Source organism: Myodes glareolus, chromosome 17 (assembly GCF_982192425.1).
Source record: "Myodes glareolus chromosome 17, mMyoGla1.1, whole genome shotgun sequence".
In the NCBI taxonomy this organism is placed as follows: Eukaryota; Metazoa; Chordata; class Mammalia; order Rodentia; family Cricetidae; genus Myodes; species Myodes glareolus.
In genome coordinates, this window is record NC_142042.1 from 59,563,273 (window position 1) to 59,580,102 (window position 16,830).

General features: G+C 45.5%; 1 protein-coding gene across 2 annotated transcripts; it reads right to left on the minus strand.

The window, feature by feature from the left end:
- Positions 1-767: 767 nt before the first annotated feature.
- Positions 768-16,224, minus strand: Prkab2 (protein kinase AMP-activated non-catalytic subunit beta 2). 2 transcript variants are annotated; one of them, XR_007234568.3, is made up of 9 exons: positions 16,088-16,224; positions 15,694-15,879; positions 11,815-11,981; positions 10,731-10,824; positions 10,438-10,558; positions 7,684-7,817; positions 6,970-7,038; positions 6,749-6,833; positions 768-4,750 (listed from the first exon to the last, which is right to left on the minus strand). XR_007234568.3 is itself a non-coding variant. In XM_048447290.3 (8 exons), the coding sequence occupies exons 2-8, from the start codon at positions 15,844-15,846 to the stop codon at positions 4,673-4,675; spliced, it is 816 nt and encodes a 271-aa protein (XP_048303247.1). In that variant the 5' UTR covers positions 15,847-15,879; positions 16,088-16,223; the 3' UTR covers positions 768-4,672. The 2 variants fall into 2 exon arrangements, 1 of the variants encoding a protein (XP_048303247.1); XM_048447290.3 differs by lacking the exon at positions 6,749-6,833 and having other exon boundaries at positions 16,088-16,223.
- Positions 16,225-16,830: the final 606 nt, after the last annotated feature.

Genomic DNA, 16,830 nt, shown 5'->3' on the forward strand with positions numbered 1-16,830 from the left:
AAGTTTGGCTCTCACAGAATTCTGGCACCATCGTAGTTTCTGTGACCAGGACATACGGCATTTGGGACATTCTTTCCGAGGCAGGGCCCTGTGGTCTAGTCTGTAGGCCATCTCTGGATGTTAAGTGGGCTCTCCTCAGTGTGGGTTTTCCTTACACAGCTGACTGTGCTGTCCCCCCCCATTCTTCCCACGCTGCTCACTCCCAGACAGAAGCACACACTGTATTCTACACATTGCCCTGAACAAGCACATGAGAGAGATCTGCTGTTAGACTACAGCATATAGTCTATTCTCACAGTGAGGTATATAATCTAGTAGGCCAGTAGAGGGCTCAGGAGAGTGGTCCCCAGCCCTGGGTTTATCAGAATTGCCTGGGAATTTTAAAAGTTCACACGTGTGGACCCCATACCTACGATTTCCACTTAGCCGAGCTGGAGGCAGCAGATAGTCATCAATATGCTTAGATTCTCTGTTGGGGATAAGAATGAACAGTCAGGGATGACAATCATTGGCCTAAGATCTCAGCTAATCCAGCACAGGACAAGAGCTACACATGCAGTCAATTTGTAGAAAATGCTGGAAACAAATAATTGAGCATTGCATCCCTGTATTAACTGGCATGGCCTGGGACAGAAAAAGGACAAGTGGTAGACGTGCCTGTCCTTCAGTGATGACATCTCCAGTCATGACAATTCACACCTTCAGGTTCTGCTCATACCCCGGCTTTATCAGGCTTCTGACAACAGAATCAGCAAATGACTCAAATATAAACGCTGTATAATGCTTTTATTAGACAGTTTTATGGACAAAACAAACCCACATTTTTATGTCCCATTATACAGTTTTCAGGCAGGTCACTGCCGAGTTGAGAACTGAAGCAGCTTTGCATGTCAGCATCAAAGGCCACACACAGCACCGGTGAAGAGACCCATGCGCATGGAACTGTCTCTGCATCCATCACTCCCACTGCACAACAAAGTGCAAGAGAGGAAACCACCAACACCCGCCGAATTCAGTCTCAGACGGGCCACCCAGTACAGAACTTAGGACGAATTAACACTGGTATCGGGCTGGCCTAGAATGATAAGCTGCCAAAGGCGCTCTACCGAGGGGAACAAAATATGGCCAACACCTGATACAACTCTTCCTGTATGTGTCCCCGACTGTATAATCTGACACCCACAAGTACCTAATATTTAGTTTTCACACCAATCTTAATGAAAAAGTACTGTGCCACACACAATTCTGTTGGAACTACTCAGTGTTTTACTTTTAATGAAGCTTGTTTACTTCAAAACACTAGTGAGAAACACACGTGGAGATGAAGTCCAGCTTAGACTCCAAGAGGGAGCACATCCTACAAGTAGCTGACTTGAGACTTTTTCTTCTTCCCCATAATTGAAAAAAAATAAAAAGATTGGGCTTTTTATCCCAAACACTTCCTAAGTTCACTGCAGAAATCAGTCCTTCAGTCTCCAGCTGTGACGGTCACTAAATGACAGACAAATGCCTAGACCAGAGAGTTCTGGAAGACCCTCACTCCTGCCAGGTCTCCTCTTCAGAGTAACTGGAGTCTGCAGTCCGACAGAAGATGGCAAGGGCTCGGCTTTGAGCATGAGTTGTAATACAGGAACAAAATAGTTATCTGCTTTCTTAAGCCCCAAATCACAAGAACGCGGGGACAAAAGTATCTCTGAGAAGAGCGGCTACCACACACACCATATTGTTTTGAGGTCAAACATTTAAAGCCCCGTTTCCCCACTTTCCCTTCCCTTCCCTTCAGCAGCATGCATGGAATACTGACACCCTTCAAAAAATTTATGGAAGATCCATTAGGTCGACAAGAAACCAAAGCCAATAGGAGTGGGTCAGGGTTCCTCTCAGGGACCTGGCTTCTCCTTTGTACTTCACACTTGAGAGGCCAGTGCTCTTGAAGCTAGATGTGCCCTGCGGGAGTGTTACCTACTAAACCCTACTCAAGTCTAGGTTGACAGGAAGCGGATTTACAGCTATTGTATGAAAGTTTTTCACCCAGGTGAAGCCACAAACCTGTGTTTTGGGTAGCATTTGATTTGAGACCCTGGTGAACTTGTCTTTCTGACCAATGACATCAAATAGAATGCAGAGGAAAGGCAGAGGACAGGTGCAGCAAGAGGCTGAGAGAAGACATTTTACAGGCTGCTAAGGTTTCTGTACAATGAAATTCAAGGATCCAGGCTGTGCCCAGCTTTAATTTTTTTTTTCTTTTAAAGAGGATATTTTCACTTCCCAGTTACTTGATCCTTCAGCTTCCTGGTACCACTCCTCAGCTCATTCATTACTTTCATTTCCTCACAACCCCCAACGGGCATCACAGCTGGCTAGGAGGTAGGTGGCCCTTCTTCGGGGCTGCTTTACTCTACCAACCCTGACTGCACAATTCCCATAGGTGAAGAGAAAAAGGAAATTTAAGAAGACTAAAATGTTTTTGCCTTATTTCCAAATTCTACTAACCTTTTGACTGTAGAAAACTGTCCCTTAAGGTAACTAATAGAAAAGCAGTGACCTCCTCTGTCTCCTTTACAACTGTGTCCTGGTGACAATGACAGAGCTCCCCAGGGAGGGGACCAGCAGACTTGAGAAGCAGGGGCTATCGTTTCCAGATGAGGAGGATGTGAAGGTCACCAGCACCAAAACCCTGTCATCACGGCCACACCTGATAAGACAGCCTCAGCCCGCAACTGGAGACTGTTTCCCAACCCTTCTACTGCTACACCCGTGTGGAGTAAAATTTAATCCACGAACACACAGAGGATTCCAGCTCGTATGTTAACAAGAACAGATACAAGAGAAGCCACTGTGTAAAAACCAAGACCGCTCCTCCTCCGTGGCCCACTTCTAGATGGGCACTGGGAAACAAAACAAAAAGCTTTCCAGTAGAGCCCAAGGCCTCCGAGTTGGTTACGACAGGATTAGACCTTAGTTTCCAAAGGAGCACACTCTCCAGAAAGTTGGCTGGACAGTACAAGTTCTCCACAAGAGAGGAGGGAGAAGTGGTTCAGGATGGAGGAAGTCGTACTTACCCCACCAATTACCTACCAAGACATTTAGCAATCTGTATCCCCTGTGAAACATCCCATCTTATGGCTTCACACTTGTGATCAAAGGGGTCTCAGAATCCAAAGAGGACATCTGTGCCAATGGGTGGGAAAGTCAGGAGGTAGCTAAACTAACCTGCAGGTCCCTCAGAGTGGCTGGCTCATCTTAGCAAACACGAAGCCTCTCAGCCATAAACAACTAATGCTTGACTTGCATTTATCTGCAAAACGGAAGTGTCCAGATACTTGGAGAAAATATTTTCTCTGAAACCTGAGTGGGCCAAGTACTTTTCAGTCCATGATAATCAATGACCCACTCCATTGTCGAACACATTTGAAAGAGGCAAAAGAATAAAACATCCCGTTAAAACTTGGTGCAAAGAACAACACTGTGCATGGTTATAAATACCAGGGGTAGTTCCTCACCTCACACATCTTTAAAGGTAGGGGACAGCTAGTATGTGCGTCTAATGAGCCTGCAGGAACTCATGTCAAAAGTAGTGCTTGGGTAATGAGGTACACATGGCTGATCATATTGACCCAGGACTGTAGAATTCCCTAGACTGGAGAAGAAAATATTAAGAACCATTTGTCAAAAGCCTGAGCTTCTTTAATAGACATTAACACTGATGGATATGCTTCTTTATATTATTAAAGAAAAACGTAGGCACATAAAACTCTTTCAGGGATAAAAGATATGGAAGGTTCCCTAATTCTATATCACAAACCATCTGCTGTGATAAAAAGCAGCAGGAAACAGGGCCAGGCCCAGGAGAAGCCCTGTGAGCACGTGCCATGCACCCAGTACATAGGACCACACAGAAGATCTGCATCTCTCTTGATACTGAACCACGGCTTTTCTTTACACGTTAAAGTGAGCTGTAACAAACCAGGTTGGGCCCGCGCTGGGCTAAAAAGGAGGCCCTGGCACCTCCAGTCTCTGAGGTGAGTCTAATCCCATACAACTTTCCAGAGGGTCATATATGAGATCTGAGGGAAACTACTTCACAGAGAACATAAAATGTGGAGCGTTCTTGTGGGGCATCTAGTGTCATATAAAAACACAGTAGACTGTGTCACATACTGTGGGAATACAGAATCAATCCATGCAAGGAAAGCCACCCTGCGATGAGGCAGCTGTAAGGAAGGGCTGCAGCCTGGCACACAGCTGACCCTTTGACACCAGGGTACAGCGGCAGAACCTCTGCCTGACAAGGATCCTAAGAGTTTGCTATTCTTTCACTTTAGGAAAAGAAGCTTCCGGTACACTCATTCCTGCGGCCGCAGCTTCCCCCTCAGGCCCTGGCAACTACCCACAGGCAGAGAGAACCTAAACAGCTGGGCTAGGAGGCTCCCAGTAACCTTCTTCTCATATGCATATATGTGGTTTTGTTTTTCTTAAAATAAACTCCATGAACTCATAAAGCTCTCATCTGCAATCAAATGCAAAAGCAGAGCCCTCTACTTAGAGGCTCTGAAACACACGTATCAGCCTCAACACAAATCAGCCTTCCAGTCTCAGAGGAGACCGGGTCAGTTCAAAGGCAAGGGAGATGTTACTCCAGAATCCTTGGAGGCAAGGAGAGATGTCCTCTTCAAATGGGCTTATACAGCAAGGTGGTGACATACTTCTTCTTGTAGCGATGGGTTGCACTAAGGACCATCACGCTGTCCTGCAGGGGAGAAAAAGCACACACAGCTAACTGGTTAATCTGGGTGGCTGCTGGATCTTCCCAGCTGTCAATCTTTCACAGACACTCACTGCCTCGCTAAAGTACTCCAATAAAAGCTACTGGATGGAGGGAAGGGTTATTTTGGCTCTCGGTTCTGGATTATAGTCCTTTATGCCAGGGAGGCCAAGGCATCAGAAAGCTGAAGCAGCTGATCACACTGCATGTTTGTGTTCAGAAGATTTACCTTGCCCAGGGAATGGCCTGCCCGCAATTAAGAAGGGTCTTCATATACCCAATTAATGTATTCAACATATCTCCCCACAGGTATGCTCAAACTCACACCTCAGGGTGTTGACAACACCAACCAACACATTCACGTTTCAAGAGACAATCTGAAATGAGAGAAACAGTCTGCTTTTGCTGTCAAGTCCAATTCAGTTCCAGTTCAGACTCCTGTTGTGGTAGCCTTGAGTGCTCTGTATGACTGTCTCTATGTCCCTCTGCCCCTTTTAAGACTTCTTCATACAAAGGGCAACAGCTACCAGTAAAGTGGTTCTGAGGATCATGAGAGAAGATCAGACGAAAGATCTGAGACATAAAAGGTCACGAGGAAACACTTCATTTACAACTTTACTCCCTTTCTCATTTCAAATTACAATATTAGACCTGAGTCTAACAAGGTAAAAGGGCATTGTAAACCATTCCCAGAACAAAATGTTAAATGTAGTAAGTAAGGGAAATGATCCTTCTCAGACCTCATTACTAAGCCCTGAAGCAGGTCCAACTGCCACTTGACACCAAGGACGAACTCCCAATGTGCTCTCTGACCTGAAGAGAACCGTGGCGGTTCCTATCTATCCTTAAAGTTCAGGAAGCTTCCTTAGACAGTCAATCTGATGGGTCAATTCCACATGGCCGAACAAGCTGAGAACCCAAGTCAAGCCAAACAGTCAGCACTGACTTGTGTTATAAGCGGAACAAGGGAGCAAAGGCACCAACTTCCAAGATGTATGAGAGAGCATGGGTGCACCATAGAAGAGGTGACAAGGGACACCAACTGACAGTCACAGAGCAGTCACAGCAGACAAGACTCAACCAGATCTCAAAGAACCCCAAAAGTCCAACACAGAGAAGATAGCAGTTTGCTGTCTTCCTTTGCCCTGGATGACCCACAAAGCCCGTGTCCCAGAATGACACTCTGTCTGGACTGTGCCGAGACACCGGCAGGTAAACTCCGCTCCACAGAGCTGCAGATGTGGGGCAGGTGAAAGAGAAGCACCCGTGAGAAGACCTGCGTGGTGACTGGCAGGAAAGAGCAGGGGTGAGGTTATCAGGATAGAACTCAGTCCTCTTATACTTACTGGCAATCTGACCTTCTCTGAGCCTTAGTTTCTTTATCTATAAAACAGGGGTTAAAAATAATACTTACCTCTCCAGGTTACTAGGAAAATGCAATCCAGTATATTAAAATTTTATATACACCTACATAATCTATTAAAGTCAGCTCTATCAGTGACCTCCCTGTTCTCACTGCACATCTAAGAAATCTAAGCAGCTTCCAGAGAAACTGCTGGGAGTCACCCTAGGTACACTTACTTAGAATATCTGGGAGGAGACTTCTCAATCTGACGTTCACCAACTTCTCCAAGCAGTTCCCACGAGGTCAGCTTAGCCAGCCACACAACTACATACTTTATGCTAATGGTCAAGCCACAAAGACATTAAGACAACAGAGAAACTAAGAACTCTAGGGCAGGGGTGAGAAGGACACAGCACATCTGGTCACACTGCCTGCCTACCTACTGTAAAGGGATGGAAATGCCTGGGGACACACAAGTAGGACATCTCAACGCAGCTCGAGTCCACATTTTAACAAGTTTTACTGTCTTGTTCAGGCATTTTTTGAAGGAAGTTAAACCTGATTTTCAGCATGTAGAATCCAACTAGTATGAACTCAAGCTTAAGTAAATGGATGGTACTAAGGGTCCAGCCACTCACAGACACTGGGAAGCAGAAGGTCCCCATCACTGACAGTTCAGTTAGCCTAAACACAGGCAGAGACTGGGGTTTAAAATCCAATAGCCTGCGAGGGAAGAAAAAGACAGCTCTTCTATCATTTGACTGTTAGTTCCAACTGGCAAGCAAGCTTCCACTGGAGAGCATGCCTGACTCTTACCCTTCCAGTCAGGAGGCTGTGGAACACCAGGGCCACCACTCACCTTAATGGACAGCGCATAGAGATGGTTTAGCATAACATGGTTGGGCTCAGGAAGTAAGGCCGGGTCACACTAGGAGAAAAAAACAACCCCCCCAGCCCCCGCAAATGTGATTAAATGCAGACAAAACAAATGGCTTACTGTTCCTCTGGACTGGTAAGGATTCTAAATAGGTACACTTTGTCTCCTCTGAATCATGCATCCCCAGGTCATAAAATCTGGAAAAATCCTTAGTCTAAGGGTAAGGGTGAAATGCTAAGCCCCAACATCTGTTAATTTTCCTTTATAGAATCAAAATAAAAACCTTGCTAATAAATACAGATGGTTTGGATGAAAGGGTAGAAATAATTTTCCTGGGAATCAACTATCAACAGTAAAACAGAGATAAAATTATTTACATAAAACGCTGTGAATTTTTGTATATCCCCTAATGAAAGTATCCTTATCTTGTGTTGGGTCAGATGTCATAGCAGACTTGGTTCCAGCACAGTTTGGTTCTGACTTTACTAGAAACAGAAACAACTACAAATTCTGCTACTGGTACCTACAGAAGTCCCAGTTTAGTCCTGGAAAGAGGATTCCACAGTGCTCTCGACATGCACACAGCTTACGGCCTTGTCACATCTGTGTCAGAATTCCAGCCCCAAGGCTACTGAAGTTTGGCCTCCATGTCCTAGAGATCCCCAGATACTCTAGCAACCTGTTCAGGATACTCACTGAAATATTAGTGTCCTTGTTAAGAATAACTTGGAGTAGGTGAGGGGGCAGGATGGGTGGGGACTTGAATCTCTCTTCAGATCGGAACACATACATTTCTTGACCATAAGGTCCTGGGGGTGAGCTGGACAGGTCTGGAAAATATTTATGCAAACGTGAAGGAAAGTTGAAGGTTAGTAACGATGCATGGAGAAAGCTATTAATGCATACATTAGTCTTAAATGCAGCACAAGTCCAGGAGCATAAGGATTTGTGACCTATTGGGCCAGTAACTGTAAGGAAGCAGAGGAGATGTCTGAGTCGTCCTGATCATGGCCCGGGAAGCTTCCCAACATGCACCATAATGTGAGGAAGTGATGAGGTCAGGACCTAGGCTCCAGGAAACCAGCTCTATTCGTCAGACACATGACCGCGGACAGATCCCTTTACTAGGGTCAGTTTCCTCATCCATAAGATAAAAATCTTCCTAATTCATAATGCTTTTGAGGAAATCAAAGTGATAGTGGCTATGAAGGTGTTCTGTGAACTCAATGTGAAAAGATTGGATTTCATCTTGTTTCTACCAAAGCAACAGACAATGTTATACACTCTAAGTCTACAATGATTACAGTGGACAGAACAAAACATTGTAAGTCACAATAAAATACCACTTCACACTCAGTGGGACGGCTGCCACTGAAATGTTATATACTCTAAGTCTACAATGATTACAGCAGACAGGACATTGCTGCAGTAAGTCACACCAAAATACCACCTTACACTCAGGGGGACGGCTGCCACTGAAATGGAAAGCACTGGCAAAAACGTGGAGAAACTCGAAGCTTCAAACTACAGTATTTCCATCATTAGCAGAAATGAATACTAGCAGAGCCACTCTGAAAAACAGTACGGTCACGCTCAAACTGTTAAACTTTGTGACCCTGTACTGAGTGTTACCACCTAAGATAAAACACAAGCCCGCACAAAAACCTGACCATGAGTGTTAGAAGCAATATTAAAAAGAGCTCCCAAGAGGAACAAATTCCAAATGTCTGTCAACAATGGATGGATAATCAAAAAGGAATTATCATACCGTAGACTTCTATTCAGCTATAAACAGAAGCAAAGTACTGATACATGTTTCAACAGCCACCAAAGCCCTGGAAGCCCGCTAAGTGAAAGAAGCAACGTGGTATATGGTTACGTTTATATGAACTGTCCAGAACAGGCAATTGCATATGGCAGTTTTGTGACTGACATAGGGCAGTGAGGAGAAAAAGATGGGAAAAGTCTTTCTTTGGAGGTGACAGTGGTTTTAAAACTCAATATACTAAAAAAAATGGATAAATTGTACAATTCAATGTGTTTTATGGTATCAGAATTCTACTTAAAAAATGAAAAGTATTTACGCTAAACCTACAAAAATTAAATGAATTATGTTTTCTTATTTTTAAATTTTTAAATTTTACAGCTCTCCAGAAAAGATTTTAATAAGTCTATTTTAATAACTCAGATTTGCTTCAACATATAAGGCAAACAGAAAGAAGAGGCAACAATGTTGTATTAAACAAAACCTCAAATACACAGACCAGGAAACGTCTCAACACACTGCCAGTTGTTGTGGTCACATTATCCACAGAACGCCACTGGGAAATAACACAGGGCAATTTCCATGTGCTGTCCATTGTACTAAAACATTTAAGCTGGTCATTAGAAAGTCACGCATATGGCCACACCCATTATCTGCATATTTCTAATAAATGGACTCTCTGCCTTACAGGCTGGATGAGGAAATGGGGTGAACCCAAAAGTGTGCTAGTCTTCTCACGACATAATTATGATTGACTGCCAAATACTCTGTGGTTACTTTGCAGATCATAATATAATCACAGTTTTAGTGGCCTCAGAAGTTTTAAGATCACCACCCCTTCAAGCCAATAAGAATGCTCACCATAACTTTCTGAGTTTATATACTGAAATTTTTTTCTCAGTTGATAGTTACTATGCTATGGGCTACTTGTCCCTCGACCACAAGATCCTGCTGTGTGCTTTACTTTAGGCACTGTAACTGAGGATCGCCGAGGGTCTGAGCCCTGGATTTTACTACTGGCGTTGGCTGCACGACATGACAAGCAGCAGAGGCAGGCTTTGCATGCTCAGTGGAGAAGGGTACAGTTCTCCAGGCAGGCACAACTCCCATACAGTAATGAGACAGCAGCTACGAAATGGTTTATAAACCACGCCTCTGCTGCTAGAGAGAACAAGCACAGACAAAGACCTAGGGAAAGGGTATTACACAAAGCAAAAATACACGGGACTTTCACTCTGCAGACTCAATTCCATGAAGAACAACCACTGCTTTGTTTTCTTTCTCTTTTCTCTCTCTCCCCCTCAGCGACAATTATACTTGAAGGCTCTCATAAAACCATAATTGTCAGGTGAGCTCTCAAACTAGCTGATTCAGGTTAGAAAGACAAACCAGATGCTTCCAGTCTTTACAGATAATATCACTAGATGCTAATGGAAATTATGAAATCTTACTGGAAACAGCTTTTGAAACCACAGGGTACTGGTGGGTTATATAAAGGTAGAATGGAAAACTGTGTATCAAAGTAAGAAAGCAGACATACCATGGGATTTGTGTTGGAGTGGGGTGTGTGGGGTGTGATTATGAGATTCCTAAGTGAAAATACAAATGAAACAAGAAACCACCTTGGGGAAGGAATATGCGCTATCAGAAAGACATGGCGAGAGACAGCACTGGTCCAGAATTACCTCGGCAGGACGTCTCAGAGCTCTCCATGGAGTCCAACTTCAAAGCATCGAATACTTCAAAATCAGATTTCTTGACATGGATCAAATTATTAATTGTGCCAAGCTGACTGGTAACCACAGGCTGGAACAGTGAATAATAACAAAATGATTGGATTCCCTTTTCAGATCCATCTTCTTCATCCAACCTCCCCTCTACTTTTATAAAAAGTCTTTAGTAGGGAGCTGCCTACTGAACCAGTGGGTGGTAAGTCACAATGAGGCCACTGAGGCTCCCCTGCAAACCAAGGCCTTACCTCTGATGGATCATGAACCCACTGTCCATCCACAAAGAATTTGTACTGGTGTTCTCCCTCTGGAAGATCCAGGATGGCAACAAAGTCATTATGACTAGGGAAGAGAACAGAAGGTCAAACAGTTCAAGTTCCTTAAAGAAGACGGAATGGAGAAAGGGGCAATGATGGCACCACCCAATGACCTTCTACATTCCTAAGCTACCACAGCCCTTGTGCCCACCCCGCCCCCATGCAAAGTATAAATGCACCCTCTTTTTCTTTATCACTCAGGACAGGTCCTTGTCAACCTCTCCCAATGACTTCATTCTTAACCGATCCCTGTGGGGGAGAAGAGGGGGGTGCTTTATCTTAGTAAACTGCTTTGTTCCAGCAGAAAAGATTTCTCGGGGCTGGGGAGATGGGCTTAGCCAGGAAGAGTGTTCCTTGTGAGTTTGAGGACCTAAGTTTGAATCCTTAGTATCCACATCAGAAGTTGGGCATGACTACAGATGCCTCAATCTCCAGCACTGGGGAGCAGAGACAAGCAGACCTGGAGAGAACTGCTGGCCAGTACAGCTAGCTGACATGGAGAAATTCTAGTTCAGTGAGCTTGTCTCAAGATAACAAGGCTGACAGCCACAGAGGAAGGTATTCAGGTCTTGCTGTGGCCTCCACATGTACACATGGGCACACATGACTGCATTTACATGTATGTACATGTATACACACACATTATACATGAAAAACAGAATAATATTTCAGGGTACTCTTTCCATATTTTGGGGAGCCTTTTCTGGAAAATGACCTACTGCACAAAGGTCACTCTGACAACCACATAAATCATTCACTTGCTTTGCCAGCAGTGAACTGGCATTACACTTAGAATGTCACAATGTATTTTGCTTTAATACAGAAATCAAAGCAATAGGAATTAGCAAGGTCAGACCGCCTCCGGACAAGAAATGACTTGAGAAGCACAGTCCTGAAGAACGTACCCACAATGCTGTTAGAACCCACCCCTCTGAGTCCTAGTCCATTCCCTAAGAAAGGCAATCAGGTATCTGTTCCTGCATTCTGTAGACTCAATGGAGACATGTGCCCTCACCTCTTAATCAGTGGAATCTTAGTGCTCCAGTTGTTGAAAGACCCAGAGATGAAGACCTCCTTGCCTCCTTCAGACCAGCGGATAACGGTGGGCCGGGCCTGCTGGGTGGGCTTCACAGAATCATCCAAGTCCTGCTGCCAGGGTACAAACTCTTTGTCCCCAGGGAGCTGTAAGAAGGAGTAGGTCATCCCTAGAATAAATTATGACCCAGGGGTTTTTAAGAGGTAAGTTTCCCAAGAGTATTAAAAGTTCTAGGCTTCAACTAAAGATAGCTACCCTAAATTCAGTTAAATCAGAGTTTGAACAAACTACAGAAAAGAACTAATACAGGGTCCGAAATGGTCAAATAGTTTATGTTCCAGCATTGCCTAAATCACAGTCCACTGCCTGGTATGTGTACATCATTCTCTTTGCAGTGCCTCTGGGTTACCCTTCAAACAAACAGACAACCTTCAAACCCTTCCTCCAGTCTAACTGGTGTGCAGGCAATAGAATATGCTTCTGAGAGCCTCTTAAGAGAAAAAAAAATATAAGAAAGTCAAGTATGATTCTTTAAAAGAAAATTAAGCCAGGCATATGTTTTTCAGAGGCAAACTGGTCTCGACTGTCAACTGCAATTAAAGTTACAGATACCAAAATTCGTAAGCAATTAACAATGCTATTTAAGCTACTAGGTTATACAATGGAACATTAAATATTTAAGGAGGTGCTGGACAGATGGCTCAGTAGTTAAGAGCACTGGCTGCTTTTCCAGAGGACCCAGGTTCAACCCCCAGCACCCACATGGCAGCTCACAACTGTCTACAAACCCAGTTCCAGGGGATTCGACATCCTCACACAGACCAATATATACATAAAATATAAATAAGTAAAATGTAAATACTTAAGGGTGAACATGTAGTTCTGTGTAGAGCACGGAAACTGGGGGTTTCATCTCTAGCACCATCATCAATCATCAATTGACACTGATTCCAAAGTCAGACCACTGATTTGGTCCAGTTGAAATGGCTATGAAACCTTCCTTGCTAATTACAGCCAGGTTCATATAATTACCCCAGAATGGCTAACATTCTGGATCTCTGGGGCACAGGACCAAAATTATCTTCCTTGAGCGAAAGCAGACCCATTACTAAACGAGGTTTATAGGATTTTGAGGAAAATGAATTCTTTAGTTTTTCTCCACTACCATCCTTCGGGACAAGTGTGGGAAACTGCAGCCAGTGAGCAGATGGCTTTTTACAAAGCTTTGTCTGGAAACAGCCACTCATTTGTTTGTGTACCTTCTATAGCGTTCTGGGTCGGTGGTGGTGGTAGACCTGGACAGTTATGACCACAGACTCTATGTGTGACCCAGAGTCTAAATTATTTATTATGTGGTCTTTTACAGACTTTCAGTTGGAACAAGGCTGTATGGCACCAAGCCAAGATTACAAACAAAGCAATGAAGGTTAGAGTAAGAAAGGACTAGCTTATTCATTTGGGCTTTCCCCTGCTTTTTCCAAAATGAAAATGTTTACCTTCCATTCTGTCTCCCAATAGTCCTTAAAACTACTATACAAGTACACATCAGAGTAAATGGAGAAAGAGAGTGAAGAGGCTTTTACATTATTCAGGAGATTGGGTTAAGACAAACCTTTGGACTCCACTGTCACAAAGCACCACATGGGGGGGGGCACAGCCTCATCGGGAGTGTTTACATATGAGTGTTTATACAAGAACAACCCTCAGATCTGATTCGCAAGTAGGATCTGAGAACATATTTTTAAAGCTTTCAGGTAACTTATACTGTAATTAATTATGTTACAATAAACGAAAACGTATTTTGTTTTGTTTCCTAGGAGGTCAAATTCTCACTCTAGTCTAGACTGGCAGTGATCCTCCTGCCTCAGCCTCTGAACAGCTGCAATTACAGGCCTGAGCCACTATCGTATCAGCTTTAAAGTTGCCTTTTGAGGTACACTCTAAAATGTTAGAAATGCGGTACCCTAAAATGTTAAAAATGTTATTTATTGACATGTTTCAGAGTAGCTGTTGGAGGATGGCTTGGAGGACAGAAAACACTCATTCACTTTCACTGCCACTTAAACCGGGTGACAGACACACAGTTTATTTTATGAATGTGTCAGATTTCCCACAAGGTTTGTTTTTAAGCCAATCTTGGAGAATCCTAATGTACAAACAGGACCAAGAACCCCTGAGTCTACTAAAAAGCCTGACCTTTGAAGCAAAGATGTCCTCCCCTCCCCCTACTGTTTCTATCAATTACTTTTAGGACTGAGGATTTTCAGTTCAGGATTTGAAAGCTCTACACTATTAATACGCCTGGCTTTGGAGCACAGCCCTTCCACTTATGACATGACATTTCAGTGCTAGGAGCGACTGCAGCTGACTAGCAGAAACACTGTTTACTGAGTTGAGCCACCAGCAAAACTACCAGGAACAGCAGCACACCCGCAATTCAAAATACGGCCTGTAGATGATGAAGGGAGATTGGTGGGGAGGGCACATGAACTCTCAAGTTTTTCCATCTGGATGAGATGGGGAATTGCTGGAACTACTTTTCTCATTTTACAAATGGCAAGGTGTTAGGGAAAAACGTTCCAAAACAGGCCCAAACTCACACAGAGCAATCTGGCTCTTATTCAGGGCACCAATTACTGCAGTCACAGTTTGAATGTACCCAAAGCCTGAGTCATCAATGTAGGAATGAGCAAAAATACTCGGCCTGTCACCCTGGATAAGCTTTGGAGAAGAAAATCCAGGCTGAGCGCAGAGCCCAAACGATGAGGAAGAAGTCCTAAGGCTGGAGAGGAAAGAGGGAACAAAGGGAGAACCCCAAGAAAGGCCTAGCTCAATACCTCTCACTTCCTAACGGTGTTCTCAATCAGGATCCAAGAAAATCAGGCGTAAAATCCAAATTTCATGTGCTGTCAACGTGGTAAATATAACTCTATTCACTACCTAAGTCTCTGCTCAGTGGAGATGGAAACAATGATAAATGTCAAATACATCCCAATCCTCTCCAACCCTCCGGGCTTTCTTTTTCACTCTAGACAGCCCACTTGGAGAAATTAAATGTATTTAATGCTGACATTTCGAGAAGAGATTAGGAACGTTAGGGTAGCAATCACACTGCTGTCAGCTCCATCTGCCTCTTCTTTTGGGTGAACGAGAGTGGGCCTTTGGCTGAAAGTCCTCCGGGCAGTTGTTGATGGCTTTGAGCCTCAGGTAACATCTTGAAGTGCTACAGGGGAGCGAAGGGAAGTAACTTGCTCTCCCGCAAAGCGCAGTCAGGTGTGCAAAAAGCACAGTTACAGTCGTCACGTTTCTAAAACACTGAACCGTTAATCAAAGGATGCCCTGTATTGATCCCCAAGACTAGGCGACTGTATTCAGACAGCCAAGTGATGGCTGCTGCGAGCCACGCAAAGGGGGACTACGATCAAACGAGGGGGTGCAGTGCACCTGAGAAATTAAGAACGATATCTACACAAAGACATTTTCAGGGAAAAGAAATTCGTTTAGCTATCTTGAGGTCAACGTGAGAAACGGTGCCTGAATCAGCAGCTCACACAACGCACTATCTTAAGTTTCGCTCACAACCTATACATCCTGCAAGCTCTACAAGAAGGCAATTTCACGTAGACCCAAGGATGGGGCGAGTAGGGGACGCGTCTCTGGTACCCGTCCTAAAAGCCTGGCCCACAGATCAATCAGAACAGCAGGAAACTCCGCGCTTCCATCCTAATTGGAGGTAGTACCTAGGAGGCATTAGCACTCCACATCTCTGTCCGCGGGAAAGCCCTCTAATTAAGACACCGGTAACCCCAGGGAGTGAGAACCAAGAAGAGCGAAGCAGCCGACAGCCGGTTACCTCACCTTGGAGTCGGGCAGGCTGAAGACGCTGGGGTCGTCGGTGCTCCCCACCATGATCTTGTGCTCCTTGCCCGGGCCATGGCCGCCGCCCTCGGCTCGCGCAGCCTTGGCACCGTGGCGCTCCCCGGACACCCTCTCGCTGGTGGTGTTTCCCATGGCTGCGGTTCGAGTCGGGGGCAACCTGCCGCGCTGAACGACACCGGGCGGGGAACACCCCGCGGCCGCGTCAGGGGCGTCCCGGCCCCGCCCCTGCGCCCGGGAAGGGAATCCCCGCCGCAGGAGGCCGCGCCCGGGGTCCCCGCCCTTGCCCACTTCGGGGACGCCTCAGCTGGGGAACCCGCTCCGGGAGCCCCCTCCGCCCTGCAGCACCGGCCCCGCACACCCTCGCGCCGCTCACCTCTAGCGATGCGCTCCGGGATCCCGGGGCCACACGCACGCCGGCTGTTCGGCGTACAGAGAGACCAATAAAGTTGTTGAAATTGAAGCCGCGCCCCAAGCCGGCGACCCGGGTTTCCTCCTAAAATGGCTACAAGGCCCGCGGCGCGGACCCGCCTCTGTTCCTGGCCCCGCCCACCGGGCCTCTTGTCCCGCCCCCTGCGTGCCAGCACCGCCCCCTCTCCTGCCCTAGTCGCCTGCCGCTCTAGCCACCGGCGCCAAGGCCGCCTCTGTGGTGGATGCGTGCGCACCATCATCTTGGGGCGGGGCGGAAGGTGGGGTCAGGGTCGCGGTGTGGGCGAGGCTCCGGTGTCTCAGGCTCTAGCCTCTAGCTGTCTAGACGCTTTCGGAGACACAACTCTATTAGAAAGGCCGAATCCGAGGTCTTATGCCCTAGGTACGGAATTAGAATGGGCCCTTTAACAAGATCACAGCCAACTACTTGGCCGCGGTAGAGAGCGGAGCCACATTCTGATGGTTTCATAATTCCGTTTACAACTCTGCCGAGCAACCTCTTTTTAATTGTCCCAGGAGGTAGTGAAATAAAGAGTGGGACGGAGAATTGGCAAGACGCCTGAAGTGTGACTGGCAGGTACTGCAGAAGGCTTGCTTATATGTGGTGCCCAACTTATCACAGTGGTGTTTTCTCTTACTGTGAATGTGGGAATTGCACGCATTCAGTTCATGATGGAGTTTAGCCCAGGA